This window comes from Melanerpes formicivorus, unplaced genomic scaffold, assembly GCF_026170545.1.
Source record: "Melanerpes formicivorus ecotype bairdi unplaced genomic scaffold, bMelFor1.0.p_v2 SCAF_10, whole genome shotgun sequence".
NCBI lineage: Eukaryota > Metazoa > Chordata > Aves > Piciformes > Picidae > Melanerpes > Melanerpes formicivorus.
In genome coordinates, this window is record NW_027142362.1 from 735678 (window position 1) to 753413 (window position 17736).

At 47.8% G+C, this 17736-nt stretch overlaps 1 protein-coding gene across 4 annotated transcripts in view; it reads left to right on the forward strand.

The window, feature by feature from the left end:
- The window catches only part of ADAMTS17 (ADAM metallopeptidase with thrombospondin type 1 motif 17), a 187410-nt gene that overhangs the window by 15604 nt on the left and 154070 nt on the right, over positions 1-17736 (forward strand). For 2 of the 4 annotated variants that reach the window (XM_068143312.1, XM_068143313.1), the window contains exons 3-4: positions 213-574; positions 9968-10133. In XM_068143312.1, coding sequence (XP_067999413.1) covers positions 213-574; positions 9968-10133 — 528 coding nt within the window. The remainder of the gene's footprint in view (positions 1-212; positions 575-9967; positions 10134-17736) is intronic. The other 2 variants (XM_068143316.1, XM_068143314.1) reach the window with 1 other exon arrangement.

Here is a 17736-nt window from a genome sequence, read left to right on the forward strand (position 1 = left end):
TGGCTCCATTGTCTCTGCAGCCTGTTCACAATTTCCAGTGCTGAAACCTGAGCGCGGGGCTGTCCTCGCCCCGGCAGGACGAGGCGTCCCCGCGAGGAAGGGGGTGGTGGTGGCAGGGCCCGCGAGGCACTAAGCCCCCGGCCGCCCCGTCGGGCCGCGGGACCAGCCGCCGGGGGAGCGAGTGCCTGAGCCTCTCTCTTTCTCGCCCGCAGCTGGCGGAGCGGAGCTGGAAGTGGTGATCCCGGAGCGAGTGGCGCTGGAGAAGATCCACCTGCTGCCGGCCGCCGTGCGAGGGGATCGCGGCGGCCCACGGCGCCGGCGGGCGCTGCCGCGGCAGCGAGCGGCGGCGGAGGCCCTGCTGCTCCGCCTGCCTGCCGCCGGTGCCGAGCTCTACTTGCACCTCCGCCGCGACCTGCGTTTCCTCGCCCAGGGCTTCGTGGTGGAGCAGCGGAGCGGGGAGGAGCGGTGGGCGCCCAGCCCCCGGCGACCCCCGGAGGAGCGGCTCTGCTTCTACACGGGACACGTGCTGAACCACAGCGACTCCTTCGCCTCCCTCAGCACCTGCGCCGGGCTGGTACTGCCGCCGCGCCCCGCCTCCCCGACCGTCCTCCCGGGGCTGCGGCGAGATCCTCCCCAGCTCCCGCCACCCCCATTCTCGGGGGCTACCCTCCCCCCGCCCTGTTCCCAGCCCCGTCGAGGTGGGAGGGGGCACACGGGCCGGGTTCTCACCTGATCTCAGCGCTGTGCACCTCCAGCCCCCCTGTCCTGCCTTTTTCCTTGCCCCTTCGGGCCAGTCTCCCATGTCCCAGGAGGGGTTTTCTGTCTGTTCTGGGAGCTGCCCCAGTTTCAGCCATGTCTGAGAGGCCTCAAGAGTGGGCGGCAGGGCCTGCAGATGCTTTAGAGGAGCATCCTGGCTGATGGAAGACAATCTTGTCACTCTACTCCAGCCATCTGTCTGAATGCTGGGTCCCAGTGGGTGGGAATTGAGTCACCTGCCTGCCCAGGTGCCTCCTCTTGGAACAGCAGGCTCCTCAGCTCTTCAGCCAGCCTTTTCCTCTGGCCTTGTGCAGTTGGTGTTGGGGTGTGAGAGTGTTTCATGGGAGCTGTAGTGTAGGACACCTTGTACCTTGGCGTGGTTGGAGGAGCCATCCCACTTGGGGATGTTTTTCCCCCATCACGAGTCAGGATTTCTCTGCCTTCAGTTATAGCATTTTCAGGTGGTTCCACAGAGCATCCTGATACAAGAGGTGATCTTGTGGGGGACACCCTTTCTGTTTCTGGGTGGTGAGAACTCAGATACTTAATGCTGGTCAGTTCGTGATTATTGTTGGTAACTTGAAAGTAACTTCAGAAAGTCTCCAGGGAGTCAAGTAGACTTCCAGCCCATGATCCCAGGATGTGTGTTTAACTTCTATGCACAGTGGTGGAGATTTAGCCTTCAGCTTTGCAGTAAGAAGCACTTGGTGTGCTCCGCGCTTGGGTCTTCATCGTTGGGCCGTATGAGGGCGCTGTGCCTCAGGTTTAAAAAGCCCAACCAACCTACCAGGAAGGGTCTCGGAGATGCTGAGTGTTCCGAGTGGCACTGTGAGTTGAGCTGTATGCCGCCGAGGCCTCCTCAAAGTTTTAAACTGATATCTCTGGTTCAAGCTTTAAATCCCCAGCAGCTCTACCTTTCTGTCACCAGGCACGTTCTGTTAATCCTGTTCACGGAATGCTGGGCTTCCAAAACTACCTGCTCCAGCAGAGTTGAAAAGCACCAGCAGGCAGCAAAGGAGCCTCTTTAAAAAGAGGAATGTTGCTGTAGCACAGTATTAACTCCCCTAGATCAGAGGATGGAGGAGGGGGAGTGAAAACCATTGGCGATGTTCCCAGCAGAAAAGCTGGAGAAGAAAGAAGCCTGGTTGGTGTTTGGCCATTACTCTGCAAACACAAGCCATGATGCTGCAGCATCTGGTGGAATTCTAAGCAACCACGAAATTGATATGACTTGGATGATCTTGGGGTCAAAAAGTGATGACAAAGCTGCTCTTGGGGACCAAAGCCCAAAGTGGCAGTGTTGGTGAAGTTCTGCTTGCCTTTGCCTGTGGATCTGGTTCTGGGAGTAGTGTGGGCAGAGGTACTGAGAGAGCTGTGGTTCTGTATGTTGGGATATTCCTTTCTAGAGGAATCCATTCATTGACTCTTCATTTAGATCACCACTAGGAATGGGTGAAAAGCAGGCACATGATACCCGAGTGAGTCAAGATTTATCATGAACTGAATGCTCCAGAACACAAAAAACCCACTCTGCTGTCTTTAGGGGGAACCTAAACTTGAGATTCAATTTAGCTTTTGAACATGGCTCAAAATGTTCAGAGCATTAACCTTTGAAATGCTTTCCTTAAATTGATCTATACCACCAGGTAGATTCACATCACCTTATTTGAACTGAATGGAGCTTTTGGCTTCTTAAGTCTATTCTTAAGCATGAAAGATAGCAGATTTTAGTCTGCTTTCAGTGTTTGCAGAGCCTTTTGCAGTGACCATGCTAAATCAGCATGCCTCAGTGAAAGCCAAGCCATTTAGTGGTAAGATGTGGTAAGCCCTAAGATCAGAGGAATTAAGGGTTTGCTTCCAATTATCTAGTAAGTCTTGAATCTGCCATGAATACAACTGAGATATGGTGACTCTAGAGCCCAATTTTTTTGCTTTCCAGCCTGGCAACTTAAAATACCAAGACTCACTTCAGGGGGTTTTGAATTTTTACATTGCTCCCTTAAGCCTTGTTTGCAGCAGCAAGAGTAAGGACTTGCCTTGGTCAGCACCACAGCTTCACAAGTGGACAAGAGCTGCAGGCTAGAAGAAAGGCCTTGGTAGGGGAAACCTTGCTGCCTGTTTCTTCTGGCATTTGTCTCCTGGCAGTGCTAGTTGCTGCAGGGGGAGGTTTCCTGAAAACTGGTGTGGGAGTGCTTGCTGGGCTGGAGCTGCATGACCAGGGCATCCCATGCCGCAAAACTGAGAAGAGTAGGTAGTAATCCTCATCTCCAGCTGGCTCGGGCTTTGTTGTAATTGTACTCTTCAGCTATGCCATAAATCACACCAGAAGCCATATGAAATGATCAGGGCAAGTGGAGTTCTAATGAAAACTAAATCCCCAACGCAGTGATGTGAACACTGAGCTACAAGCAGATGGAGCCAGCGCTTCCTGGTAATGATATCGGATTCCCAGTGTGGCATCTGAAGATTGTGTTCTGTTTTTTAAACTCTAGTGACAGATGCTGCTGCTGTGGGCTGTTGTAGTCTCCTGCTACAGCTTGCAGCTGTGATGAGAAGGGTGGCCACACTGCTAGCCATGGCACGTTTAGGATCGATGTACGTAAGGGCTCATCTGCACAGGTGAAAGTACTGCATGTGAGCGACTCCTGTCGCTCTTAGAACCTGGCAGCTGCAGCATAGTGAGGTACTGTGTTCCTGAAAGGCACTGCTGCCTTCCACTTGGCAGGGCTTTTTCCTGTCCAGGGAATGCAGATGTGTAAACATTTGGATTTTGCCCACACTGTAAGACTGAACTGTCCTTTCCTGCTGCTGGGGAGACACAGGCAGGAGCATAGTTCTGCAGCTCTGACCAACACCAGAAGACAGTAAGCAGTACAGGAACTTGCCTCTTTTTTGAGGGAAGTTCCATTTTGTGAGGCCACAGTGTTACCTTGAATTGAGTAGCTGACCGAGATCTCTGCTTCTGAGGTCAGTTCCTAGATAACATGCATTAGGTCTGGTTCCAGCCAGTGTGCTTGACACATCTCAGAGCTGCTCATCTCTTGCTTTCAGGTGCAAGCTCACAGATGTTGGCTCTTGCTCTCACCCTCTCTAGCAAAGTTTGGCAGAGCAGTGTTACCTTCTGCAGAGCTTTTTATCACAGCCTGGAGAGCACAGCAGAGGATGCCCTTTCAGCACCACGCGTTTGTGCTCTGATTGCAACAGTGCTTTTCCTGTGTCCTACCACAGTTTATCAGCCTTGCCAGACCCAAGATAAGAGAGAGAGGCAGGGTCCTGTGCCCCTTGGGAAGATTTCTTCCCTGGTTGTATGCTGCAGAATGAGCTGCCTGGGATACACATATCTGCAGTATGTGAGTCCCAAGGACTTTGTTGGATGCACTGATTTTTTCATTTCTCTTTAACTGTATTTTGTTTGGTTTGGTGCCAGGGTCACTTTCACCTGCTGAAGTGCTGGGCTGCCCTGCAGTAACTTACAACTGGTATGGGTTCTCCATACTTCTTGTAGCTAGTTTTTGGAAACAGTTACAGTGTTTTGAGGGTCTGAATTCGTGCTGAAATGAGCATCAGGTTTTGACTTCTAAATGAACTTGAAAGCTCTTGTGTGTTCAGGAGCTGTGTTTGAAAGCTGAGGACTGCTGGGGTGCATTTAGAGGCAGAGGTTCCACTCTAGGGAACTTCTCTGCCATTTTGAAATCAGGAGTCTGATTTTAGGGTCAGGATTGCTCTTTGTCCTGTCTAGTTAGAGTGGGTCGTCCTTCTCAGCTGAGATAAGAGGTTGTGGCTCTCTTCTGTTTGGGCTTTCACACCACATTTTTGTCTCCTTGGAATTCAGTGAGACTTCCTTGTGCATACCAGATGGGTGGGAGTGGATGATGCGCATCACAAGGGCTCCTGGAAGGAGAAGAGTGATTTTCTCTTCATAGGATGGAAACAGAGTGATTGAAGCTTCACCTTAAGAAATGCATACTGGAAGTTAGGAAACCTTAACCATTTTGCAAGGTAGTCTCATACACAGAGGAGAAGATGGCTTCTTTTCATGCAAGTTTATTGTACATTTATCTTTGCTAAGCCTCAGGCAACTCCTGGTGGATGAATCTTCCAGCTTGTTGAAATATTTCTGAATGGTGCCTCTTCATTCTGGTGTGTCCCCTTCACCTGGTCCTGTTTCTTCACAGACTCTGTGAGGGTGTAGATGTAGACAGGCTTTGGCAAATAAGGACAGCGCTTGGATGTGCAGCTTCTTCTAGCATCTCTGAAGTCCCGCTGATTTCCAGGGGGGTGTAGGTGACCACTCACTGACTGGATGTCTCAGTGTGTTTTGAGATCCAGTGGCAGGTCAGTCAGGCCAAACAACTAAGTAGGCTGGAATGCAGCCACCAGGGAAGGAGCAGTAACTCAACTCCTAGAGGTAAATCTACCTGGGAAAACGAGGAATACAGGAGAGGCCACAATCTTTTGGTTTTAAGCCTGACTCTGGTGATCAAGTGGAGAGCAGGAGAGAAAGATGGGCACCCTGCTTGTCCTGTTTTGCAGGTACTTTAAATCGGTGAATTGTCACTTTGGAGGTGTTTGCCTTTCTTCAGTGACTGGAGAGAGATGATGCCTGGTGATGATGTCTGCAGCTGGGTGAGCTCAGTCCCTGCCCACTGGTAGTGACTGTTTTCTCTGTGTAACAGGGCAGTGCTGCCCTTCAGGTGACTGCAGGAGCCTCTGTTGCTAGGGGAAGCAGGGCAGTGCAGGCATGCTGGGATTATAAAGTGAGGTTTCCCCTGAGGAAACCTTCAGCTCCACTGAATTCTCTTGTCTGGAACAGGAGCTGTCTGGCATTTATCCATAGCAGGTCCAGGAGCTGAAAAGTTAAACCACTTAAAACTACCACGCTGGGTTTCTGTGTGCTGGGATTTTCTTTCCCTTTCCACAGTGGATGAAAGGAGAGCACATTGTGGTTTGCTTGTTTAGGCTGGGGCAGGCTGGAGCAGAGGTGCAGTCAGGTGTTCCTGGGTGTGATCTGCTCTCAAAACTGAGTATGATCCTGAAATCATAGAATGGTTTGGGTTGGAAGGGGCCTTTAAAGGTCGTATAGTCCAACCACCCTGCAATGAGCAGGGTCATCTTCATCTAGGTCAGGCTGCTCAGAGCCCTGAGGTGCCTCATTGAAATGACACTGGAGCAAGGCCTAATTTAAAAGGCTTGTTTTAAAATTGCTTGAATTGCACGTGTAAATAATAACTAACTTAAAGCTGGAGCACAGCTAATGGGGACAAGGCTGAAATCCACATGAAGCTTATGAGACTGTTGGCTTTTGTTCTTCACTTTAAATAGCAACTTCCTTTTAACTTTGAGGAAATGGTTAAACTAAGATTTACAATGTAACAGTTGAGAAATTGGGAAGGGGATAGAATTTGTCAGATGTTTAAAACTATTCTCTTTTCAGCCTGTCCATGTGTATGTAACTAATGAACACTTAGGAGCAAAAGAAAAATATGTTAAAGATTCAGCATTTCACAGATCTCCTTCAAAGATGTTGTGAAAATAACAAGAGCTGGAAAAACAGTGTAACAGTTGGAGAGAATTAACGTGTGGGAAGGTCCAGAACCATGTGCAGAGAACATTGATGATCTGAATTCCAGTCCTGAGTTAGCCTTCGAGCTGCTGTAGCTCCACCAGCACTACCAGGGGACAGAGGCAGAAGAGTGAAGGCAGTGAAGCAGGATGATGTGGTCACAAATGCTGCTGCAGTGCCAGCACTAGCAGTCCTGTTGTTACTGGAGTGGTACAGTGTGAGGGCCTTCCCCCTTTCCCTGCTGTCATTTAGCCTGAGAACAGCTCCAGTGGCAAGCAAAATGGGTAGAAGAGTGAAGTGCTGGTAGTAGAAGGGTAGGTTAGAGAGAGAGCAGATTGCTTAGGTGACCAATGGATGTATAAAACTCTGGGTAAAGAGCATGTGAGAAGAGTTTGGTGGTCTGCAGAACGGGGCCCTCTCTGCTGGTGAGCAATGTTGAGCTGACTTCCAAATCAAGGATATGAAATATCCCTAATGGGAAAGCCATAGCCACTGCTAAGCCCAGTGGTGAGTGGGGCTGCAGTGGGAAGTGTGGGTGAGCATTTATTTTAATCAGCTTGTCAATTTGGTTGCCTGCTTTTTGAGGCTGAAATCATTCCAGCCTTTCCTGCTGGCTGAGCTCTACCATCCTGTCAGCTCTGTGGTGCTGTCAGGCTAACTGTAAAGTCCAGGTTAGATTCATAATGCAGCTGAAGCTGCATTTTCACACACCTCTGAATTTTGGGGCTCCTGATGACTCCTGTCTCTCAGGTGCTTTGGGATGGTGGGGCTGGGCAGCCGCAGCTCTCCCAGACACAAAACAATGCTGGGGTCTGGCACGGGGAAAGAAGGATGAGAGGGAGTATCCCAGCTTTTGATATGGATCTCCCCAGGCAAATGTGAACTGGCAGCTCCAAAACGTTTTACTTAATTGGAATGATTTCCAGAGGTGTGGGGAAAACAGCTCTGACAGTTATGTGGTCTTCTGTTTTACTTCTTTATCTTCAAAATCCATCTTTCTGCAGTCCCTGCACTTCACAGACTGGAGAGGAGAAGTGCAGGGTGTTTGTCTAGTGCTGGTGTCTGAGATCTCATGCAGAGATTAGCAGAGTGCAGTATCTGGTAGTTGGAGGATTTGAGGGAAGCAATTTGGGGAATGCATTTCTTACAGAAGAAGCAAAACAAGGACCAAAGTATTCAAGTTACCACCTCCAAAAGATTTCATCTGGGCCAACAGATTTGAGGGCCCTCTAGAACCCGGCTGGCAAGTTGAGGGATAATTTCAGCTCCCTATAGGAATAGTTTACAGGCCCTGTCCTGCAAATCCTTCCTGCTTGAAACTGTAGATGGCTTGTCAGATTAAACTTGAGATTGCTTCTTAACCTATTCCAGGGTGAGGATGCATGGCTCTCCCTCCATAGGTCTCACAGTTCCAAAGCAAATGTGAAACATAAGTCCTTTCCAGTGGTTTAAATTACTTTCACACTTGATGCCAGAAAGTTGGGATAATGTGGGGTGGTGATGAAACTGACTTCTTACATATTTTTGGCACCAAGAGAAATGGTTGGCAGTCTTTCAGGAGCTCTGGTGTGGCTTTTAGTACCATGGCACCAGATTTACAACCCTTCTAAATAATTAAAACCCATATTAAAAAAGGGGGCTGGGGCTACCTCCCAGCTGGAAGATTGGAACAGGGAGGGGAGATATTGGAGAACATGATAAAGGAGGCTGGAAGAGTAAGTCACTAGAGCTCACCAGAGCTTTTATTGTCTCTGAAACAACTGTGACAATGCCCAGCTTGTAACTTAACTGAAGAAGCCCTTTAGGAGACGCCAGGGCAGAGTGGGCCCCATAAACTGGCATGCATTCTGTAGGGCCAGGAAATAATGTCTGCTTTTCCTGGTAAGGAGGAGCCCTTCTGGGAGGTGTCAAGGCATTTTGTAGTTAATCAGTGACCTTGCCCCCAAGGACAAAGTCTCTTTTGAAAGACCCCAAAGGGGATGTCTCTGGCCTCGAGTCGTTCCTGCTGTGCTTTGCAGCCCTGGTAAATATTTTATTATTGCTATTTTAGGTTTTTCACAAGTGCACTTCCAAGCTCGGTGATCCTTTCTGAGAGACCCCAGATTCCTCTGACTGTTGGCCAGTTAGCATGGCTGTCAAAAGAGGAGAGCTCTCCTTCCTGCTAGCAGAATTCCTCCTGGTGGAAGTGCGAGGCCAAAGGGATTTCCTGGGTGTACGTGAGGAGTGGATTTGGCAGGGAGGTGTGGAAATGTACAACATACAGCATGTGTGTAATGTGTATTGTAAATCATGTTAGTGCAGTCAGCTGTTGAGCAGACAGCATTTGCATGTACGTGCAGAGCATTTGTTTGGATGGGTGCCTGGCTGGCACAGAACACAGGGTGGGGGGTGCAAAAAAAAGGTCCAGTCTCTCTTTTTATGTACAAGATGGGTGTTACAGGCTTGCAACCTAGCAGGACCCCCCCAGTAAGCTCCCTTACCTTCTAAGTGTGCCATAAACAAGCAGATGCCTCCTGGCAGGCCAGATGAGGCCTTCTGTCGTTAGCAGAAGTAGGTGGATCAAACCTGAGGAGGGCTTTCAGGGCTGTATATGGCAAGGAGCCACACTCTAAGACTTTTAATTACAGTACAAATAATCCTTGCATTAGTACAATTCAAAGTAAGAAACCCTTGTTGTACACATTCACTTTCTCCAATGTGTTAGAACCTCTGTGTTGATTAGTAAACCTGGGGGGTTGGTTAAGTTTTAAGGTGCTATCTTTGCTTTCACTCTCTTCATTCCAGAAAAGAAGTGGAAGAGGCATAAAAAAACCCTTGAAGACTCTGGGCTGTAAGCAGAGGAGGGCTCTCTTGGGGCAGAAGTTGCCTTCCAAAGGTGTTCTGGCCAGCCCTGGTGCAAGGTCTGGACTTGGTACAAGGAAGGCAGAGGTTTAGTGCTCCATCCTGTAGCCTGTGGAGTCTGCTCCATTGTCAGAGTCTTGCCTTCCTTGTGTTACTGTTAAATCTTGTAAATAGGAACAGCCTGTTCATGGCTTGACCTCTGAAACCCCACCTATGGCTTACGGGGAGAGCAGTGCTTACAGTGTGGCCCCTATTGTAGTCAAGAGGAGGCATTTAGTACCCACACAAAAAGATGTCTGTGGCTCTGCAGGTCATCTGCAGCATCACTTGGTGCTGTCTGCAAGACTGCTGTACATACTGCAGGAGTTGTGGTCTCCTGTTTGCAGGCAGTCTCACCCTTGGCTCTGCTGAGACAGTAAATGCCGTTAGTAATGCTAGCTGGCAACTGAAAGGTGATTATGAAAGGATTCCTGGCAATGGGATTTATTTGTCCTCACGTGAGCTGAGCATCTCATATGTCTTTATGCCTCCAGCCAGAGTGTGCTCTAGCTGTAGGGAGAAGAGGAAGGGAACAGAGAGGTGTTGACAGGACCCACCCCCCACGTTTCCTATGTACATGTACAGTGTGCAAGGTTTCTAAAAGAGTCTCAGTGATCTATAAACCAAACCCGTGAAGCAGAAGCCCATCAGTCTGCGTTGCGCAGTGAGCATGATCCCAAGCACTTGTATTTCCCCATGGGGAACCAATTGCAGCGAGGCAAGCTTGGGATCCCATGCTGATGGGGTTTTGTTCTGTTTTGTGGGCAGGTTGGCTATATCCAAGTGGGATCCCAGCACATGCTCATCCAGCCAGTGAACGCATCAGAGACCTCCTTCAGCGGGACAGAACACTTCATCCGGCGCCGGCGAGCCGCCGCGTCGAGCCAGCCCGTGACCTCACACCTTCCTGATGAGCGCTGCAAGGTTGTGGCAGGTGAGCTTCCAGTGGCTCCAGAGAACAGGCACGTGTGTGCACTTGTGTGTTAACTGCTCTTCTGCCCACGGGTCTGTGTTTTGTAAGTCAAGTGCTCAGGCAGCTGGAGTGGTGAACACCGGCATGTGTTAATGAGGCCTGCTGCGGCAGCACAAATACTGTTGGGATGTAGGCTGTGGCATGGATAGAAGGCCTTGCATCTCAGAGTTTGGAAAGTGTCACTTCAGACATTTTCATATCATTTAATCTGTGCATTATCTGTGGAATCCAGCTGCAGGGATCCAGCTCAGAACAGGATGAGAAGATACCTGGAGAGGGGAAGAGATGCACCATTTCACTTGTAAAACAATCTACTTTCCTTTTCAGCTTCTCACATGTCATCACTTTTACTCCTGTCTAGCAGAGCACACAAGCCATAACAGAGTATCTCAGGTCTACTGGGCAGCCTTCCTGTTTGTAAACTGCTTTTGTATCTGTTCATGTGCATTTGAAACTGTCATAAGTAGTTCACCAAGGTAACCTTTTTCAGTAGGAACTTGGGTTTGCCTTCTCTCTGGTATTTGACTCATCAAACTGAAGCTGTAGCTATCATGCTATGTGGCTTTTTGTTTCTTTGAGTGAAAACTTCTAAACTGTTTGCTTTAAGGTTTGGTGAGATACACTTTTTTTTTTTTCCCCTCTTGCCTTGAGTTGGAGGGAATGAGTTTGTAGAGACTGCAAATAAACTGTTCACAGGCTCACAGCATGTTAGGGGTTGGAAGGCACCTCTGGAGTTCAAGTCCAAGCCCCTGCCAGAGCAGGACCATAGAATCCAGCACAGGTCACACAGGAACACATCCAGACAGGGCTGGAAAGGCTCCAGAGAAGGAGACTCCACAACCTCCCTGGGCAGCCTGCTCCTGGGCTCTGTGACTCTTACAGTCAAGAAATTCTTCCTCTTGCTGAGGTGGAACCTCCTGTGCTGTAGTTTCCATCCATTGTTCCTTGTCCTGTCACAGAGCACAAGTGAGCAAAGGCTGTCCCTGTCCCTTCCTTCCTGACCCCCAGCCCTCAGATATTGATAGACATTTATTAAATCCCCTCTCAGCCTTCTAGTCTCCAGACTAAAAAGCCACAGGGCTCTCATCCTTTCCTCATCAGGCAGCGCTCCAGTCAGTGTTAATATATTTGGCTTTCCTTGGATGTCTGTGAACACAGGCTTGAGGTCTGGGAGTCCAAAATGTGGTAGCAACTGGCAGAGCTCTCCCTTAGCTAACTCTACACTGGATATTGAAAGAGCTACCAGTGTGACAGCAGGGACCTGTGCAAATTAGGTGGTGGAGTGCTTGAGCTTTTCTGCCACGCTGTTACACTGGCTGTGGATAGAGTAGCAGCTGAAATGCAGATGTGCCTTGTGTGTATGAAGGTATTCTGGACCATACAACAACCTCTGAAGCAATTTCTAGTCCTTTGCTTAAATAGTGTAGCAGTGTGAGGTGTATTATTTCAGCAGTGTCTCTGTAGTAGGACAAGGGTTGGGAGGTGATGCAGCTTCTTGAGAAACAGCAGTGCTTTAGATGCTAATTGTGTCTGGCAGTTAATAGTAGACATTCTCTAAGGCTCTGGGTTCAGCTTCCAGTCTCACACTCGCACATCTTGCCAGTGTTGGGGTCCTGGGCTTAAATCCTGTGGGTCTCCGTGGGTGTGTGAGGTGCCGGTTGTGTGTTCCCAGTGGTCACTCTTCAGCTGTCACCCAGTGTGAAAGTCATTTTCTAAAATCAAAACCAAACCCCAACAAAGCAATCAATGGTCCTAGATCTGATTTTAACCCTGGAGTCCCTATTGGAGCAGGAGACTGATGGTAAGGAGACCCAGTTCTGTAGTGATGATCTCCTGCCATTGTTTTTCTCCTGTCTTTCACCTTCCTCTGATCAAGGCACCACAGAAGGCCAGTAGCTTTACTCTATTTTTGCAGCTGTATTGCACCCTGTTCTTGTAGCTGGAGGGGTTTTCTGTTTGGTGTTAATAATAAACCAGCTGTTGATATTTTTATTTCCTACAGTTTTTCAAGAGAAAGTGGCTGGCTCTTCACTGATCACATCCTGTCATCTCCCACTGTTGAAGCCAAACAGTCAGCTTATCAGCTACTTTAAACTGGCCTAGTTTTGGCTTCTGCAGAGCAATTGAATTTTATTCTTTCTGTAAATCTGTCTGGGAGGGTATTGCTGTTGAACTCTCTGCAATCTCCCTTCCTTAGGTTTCAGTGTGTCTCTGTATTCTGTGTTCTCTGTGTTCTGTTCTTTTTATTCTCCTCCTGCCCCAGACCCCACCGCTGTTCTACCTTCTGTCTGCTGCTGGATGGACTGCATACTACGTGGAGGCAGGTCAAGGTGTCTGTGCTCTTCTGCTGGGTTACCAAAGGGACAGAATGGAAAGCAGGACTAGCAGGTTCAAAGGGTACAAGAGTAAGACTAACTAAAAATGCAAATAGTTGACTAGTCAGGAGCAAGTGCTGTTGTTTGACACAAAGGGACGTGGCGGTAGCAGGAGGCACATGAGACTTCCTTACTGGGACCAGCTGTTGAAGCAGAGGTCTGAAGGAATTGACTGAAGTAGGCAGCCATGGACTTCAAGTTTGTCTCTGTCTCTTGGTTTTTGTATGTAACAAGCCTGTGTACCAGCAGATGTGCCCTGTGTTTTCTCATGAGGCTACCTCCGAGCTGGCACTGCTTGTTGGTAAATCCTGTAGCCAGGACATTTCTCTAGTGTTGAGCTCTTAGTAGTTCAGTGGGTTTAGCATTCTTGTGGGTCCAGAATAAGCCAATCTTTTTTCTTTTTTTTTTGATTCTGTGAATATGAAATCTTGGCTCTGGTTAGAGTTACAGATCCCCTATGCCTCCTTCAGAGGAAACATCAGAATTCACCACTGCTCTGGTTTCCTACTCGAGTAGTGTAGGTGCTGCAGCACTGTGTTCATAGAAAATGCATTACAAACTTCTCACCCTGTGAAATAAGACAGCCATTACTTGAAGGCTGAACTGAACCCACATCAGTCCAGGAAATCTGCCTCAGCCTTTTGATGCTTGGTCTAAGGTCAGGGTGCAGAACAAAAACTTCCTCCCTGAAAAGAGGGACTAGAGGAAAGGAAATTGGGGTGACACTGGGTGATTGGATGGGATCATAAATAGAAAGAGATGAGTGAGTACCAAGGCTCCAGAACTGTAAAACACTAAAAGTGGGCACTGAAGAAAAGTGTTTCCAGTAGCATCCACTGTGTCCTGAAGGCATCTGGGCACCCACTACATGCTGCTCTTCTGTGCTTTGTCCAAAAGGGAGTGTGAATAGACCCCATGGTTGCTATGATTCTCCTGTACACTTTATCCTCCTCAGGTTGGCCCAGGTGTGACTGACAATCAGGTCTTGAGCATGGGGGACCTCCTAGCATGGGCTAGGGGGACCCATGATCTGACATGATGTGATTGCACTTAACACTGCGTGTCAATAAGATTAATTACATATCTGTTAAGTTCCTAATCCACAGCCAGTCTGAGGAATTCCCTACTGCAAACAAAGTCACTGAAGTTCTTCATATTTGCTGGGCTGAGAGCACTCCTGCAGACCCCTGCACACTCTGGCTCATCTCATGCAAAGGTGGTGGCCAGGCCACGTGGGCTGAGTGTGTATCTGGGTTCCAAGGCAAGAGGGAGGTTGATAGTCTGATGAAGACTTCATTTAAGACTGTGGGTCTTGTTCTGTGACTGCATCTTTTCCTTCCTGATGCTAGTTCAGAGGAAAAGCTAGGACTGCATTTGGGGAGAGCATGGTCTTTTCTGACTTGCATGGGACCAGGACAATTGTAATTGCTTGCCCAGTAGGCAGGTGTAGAAAGTCTAGGATTTTGAGATTCCCTGCCTTGCCAAGGGATCACGCAGCAAAGCAGCTGGGAGCAGAATCTGTATCCTTTGGGTGCTGATTGTTTCCGATGACTGCAGGCTGGCTGTGCTCAAAAGGGAGCAGGGCACCCAGCCGCTGTGCAGCAGGGAGTGCTGCTTGCTCCTGCCAACAGACACCACTTCAAGTAGCCCTCTCATGACAGAACGAAATTGCTCATGGGCTTTGCCACTTAAAGGCAGACTCCTGAATGCTTTCCATTATTGTGGGGAAGAAATGTAAGTCATGGCCGTTAATAGGCTTAGCACATTAACGACCCAATTGACTCCTGTCTGGGATGGATTAACTTTTGTGCACAAGGAGCTTAGAAACAAAAAAAGTAATCCTCTCTGCCACACAAAAGGTGCATTCCTAATGAAATTGTTTGGAAATTATGATCTGGGGGCATGCTTGCAGAGTTCCTCCTGGGAAGAGGTCTCTTTACTATGCTACTCACCAACACTGGCAGAGTGATGGACTGCTCAGATTTGTGCTAGCAGCTGTTTTTCACTGGCTTGTAATTTGGCTCATACAGGCTACAGCTTGGCAGGAGAGGATGGGGGCTGTAAGTAGATGGGAAATATTTGCATGCTAAATATTTTAGATGCACATCTTGTAGAACAGTATAGACAGACAAATGCAAATCTGTGTAAACACAAAAGAGAACGAGTGTTTTTGGAGCCCAGAGCTGCCATGCTGGGGCTTTTCCCAGGCCTTTGCTGTTCTTGTGTTTTATGAGCAGAGAAGAATCCCCTCTAAAGAGATTTTCCTCTCAACATTTTGTAATTCAGCAGTACCTGGCATGATCTGGGGCTGTTTGGGATTCAAAGAAAACACAAAGCATCAGATGCTGAATTTTTAATGGTAGTTATTGATGGTATCATAAGAATTGAAACAGGGCTGAACTGCTCAGTGGCCAATTTCTACAGGCAGCAGCAGTCCTGTGATAGATGAACCTAGATGGTTGTTGAAAAAGTGCCTGGTGGTGTGTAATGACTTGTCTGAGTGTTTGTAGGAAAGCATTTTAAGAAACCTAAATGAACCTAATCATGAAGTGCCACGTGTTGACACGACTGAGAAGACACAGCTCTCCTCTTGTGTTCCACCCACAAGTGTGATCCTTTCCTTGCAGACCCCAGCTATGAGGGAGGAAAACTGAGCTGAACAGTTCCTTGGGGCTAAGTAATGCTGGCACTCTGGTTTGTAAGTGGTTGTTAAAATCTCTGAACCAACTCCTTCAGTCTAAGTGGTGTAACGTGTCCTACAGCACTTAAAGTTCTCCTGCAGCTCTAAGAATAATTTTGTGGGAGCTAAATTTCTCCTGGAATAATCTACATAAGAGGATTAATCTGGCAGTAGTCAGGAATGGGAAAGTACTTTGCATCTTGCATGACTGAATCTTGGAGATGTGAATCTGAAAGTGCCTACTAATGGGTTAAAAGAAGTCCCAGGTCTGTGGATTCAGGGCTGATGCTTTAATTCCTTTGTTTAAATTCTGAAGTGCTCCAGCAGCAAAGGACAGATCCCATCACCATGGGCCAGGTGCTATTGTTAGTCATATGATATGTGTGTAGTATTATTTTTATCACCTGTCATCCAGCAGAGAGAGAGTTCGAGTCACAATGCACATTTCTGCTCAGGCATGAACATGAGCTCCTGTGAGGCAAACAGAAAACCTATTAAAAGGTTTCCAGGTGCATATGCTGTGAGGGGGAAGGAAGGAAAGGTTGGGTTTCACTTGCTCTGAAGCATAGTGTCATGAGGAGCATGGGAAATAGCTTCACACCAGTGATGTGAAACACTTCAGGTCCCATCTTTAGACACTAGGCTGCATCTGGGGTGCAGCTATCTCACCCAGTCCTGATTCTAATGAACAAGTCTGACAACTTTCTTGTCAAAGTTCCTGGACCAGTGGTCTTTCTGGAGAGAGGGTGGAGTCATAGGGAGTTTTGTTTGGAGCTTTTATAGGTGTAAGTCAGAATTTCTGTACAGATGAGCCAAGTGGGAAGAGATCTCTTTTAATGCTCTTTTGCAGTGCCCTCAGGTTTGCTTTAGACCTCTGTGAGTAGACTTCTCCAATCTGTTTGTGGGGACAAGGTCCCTGCAGGGCTAATCTGTGATTTGGAAGTTTGTGATTTCCACCAGTCTGTGACCCCACAGGAAGAGCTCATGGCAGAGAAGTGGGCACCAGGGGGGAGCTGTGCTGTCTCCTTTATTAACCCCCTTTAGCTGAGCATGGGGATGGAAAACACCTGACATAGGGCTTCTTTCATTGCACTGTCTCTGTAACCTTGTCATGTGTCTGATGAAGCTCTTTGCACACCACACTCAGCTGCAATAAATGGAACAAGAGTAGTTTAATTCATTTGCTGAGATCTGGTCACAAGTTTCCTGTGCCATCAAAGTCTATGGAGGAGAAAGTACTTAATTTTTTTTTTTGGTGAGAGAAGATACCAGTATTAAAGACACAACAAACCATGTTATGAAGGCATAGGGATCTCCTCTAACCATGTCATAAAACATTCCCTTTCTTTGGGAAAAGTAAGTTCTGCTATAACTTTTCCAAAGGTCTCCAGTGATGTATCAAAGTCTCCTTACATAGGAGAGATTTGATATGAGATACAGTCCAGGAGCATGAGAGAGAGCAGCTTGTCTGTGGAGGGAAGGCTGTTATTTCATGTTTATGATACAGACCTTGTAAATTACTCTGAAGTGTGGGTTTGCTTTAAATCTTTTTGTCAGTTTAAATGAACTGGTTTTCATTTCATGCTGATATGAAGTGCATAGAGAAAAGCCAGGAAGGTCAGCATTTGAATGCACAAATTAACAACGTGCTGCTTCTCTCTCTAGTTGCTTCTCAACCTGTTTTACCAATTGGCCAAAGCTGGTAATGATTTAAGTAAGTGCTGGTACGCAGGTATCAAATGCAGCGACCGCTTTCCCCCAGCAGCTATAAATCCTCACCACATGTTACTGCTACGTTGCATTTCCTCATCCTTCATCATCGTCCCTTAGCTGTGTTTCCCTCTGCAGGTTTGATTTGGCCTGAAATAGCAGCTGTTACGGCCAACAAACCATGTGCCCTAAAAATAGACAGATGTAATGCAACCTGTATTAGTCCATATTAGGAAGCATCTGTTGAAGAATTAAAACAAGGATTCCAGCAGTGGGCTCTGCAGAAGAGGTAATGTGATGAAGTGTTTGCAAGCACAGAAGTATTCCCCATGTCAGAAATTCAGCACTCTACCCATGGGAGTGTATCTCACTTGTGTGGATAAATCCCTCGGTTTCTCCTGGTCCCTGGTCTTCCAAACAGGGAGTCTGGAGTTTCCCTGTGTGATTGTTTCCTTATGGCTGATAAACAGCAGCCTTTTGGAGCAGTCCACCAGTTACCAGTGTCCTTTTCCATCATAGGTGGCAAGCAAAGTTTGACTCCAGCAGTCCTCCTGGCTACAAAAGGCACAAAAGTAGCTCCAAGGAGAGTAAGGTACATCACTGCCCTTTTAGCTGTCTTGGATGTCCCAGATGGTGAACCCAGGACTGAAGGCACAGAAAATTAGAGGTCACTTAGACTTTATCCTCTGACTCTCAGATTCTGTATTTCAAATTAGGGCTACTAACTCTGAACTGACAGTGGCACCAAGAGCCTTTGGACCTGAAAGTTGCTCTATAAGATGATGTTTTCTTTCTGGGC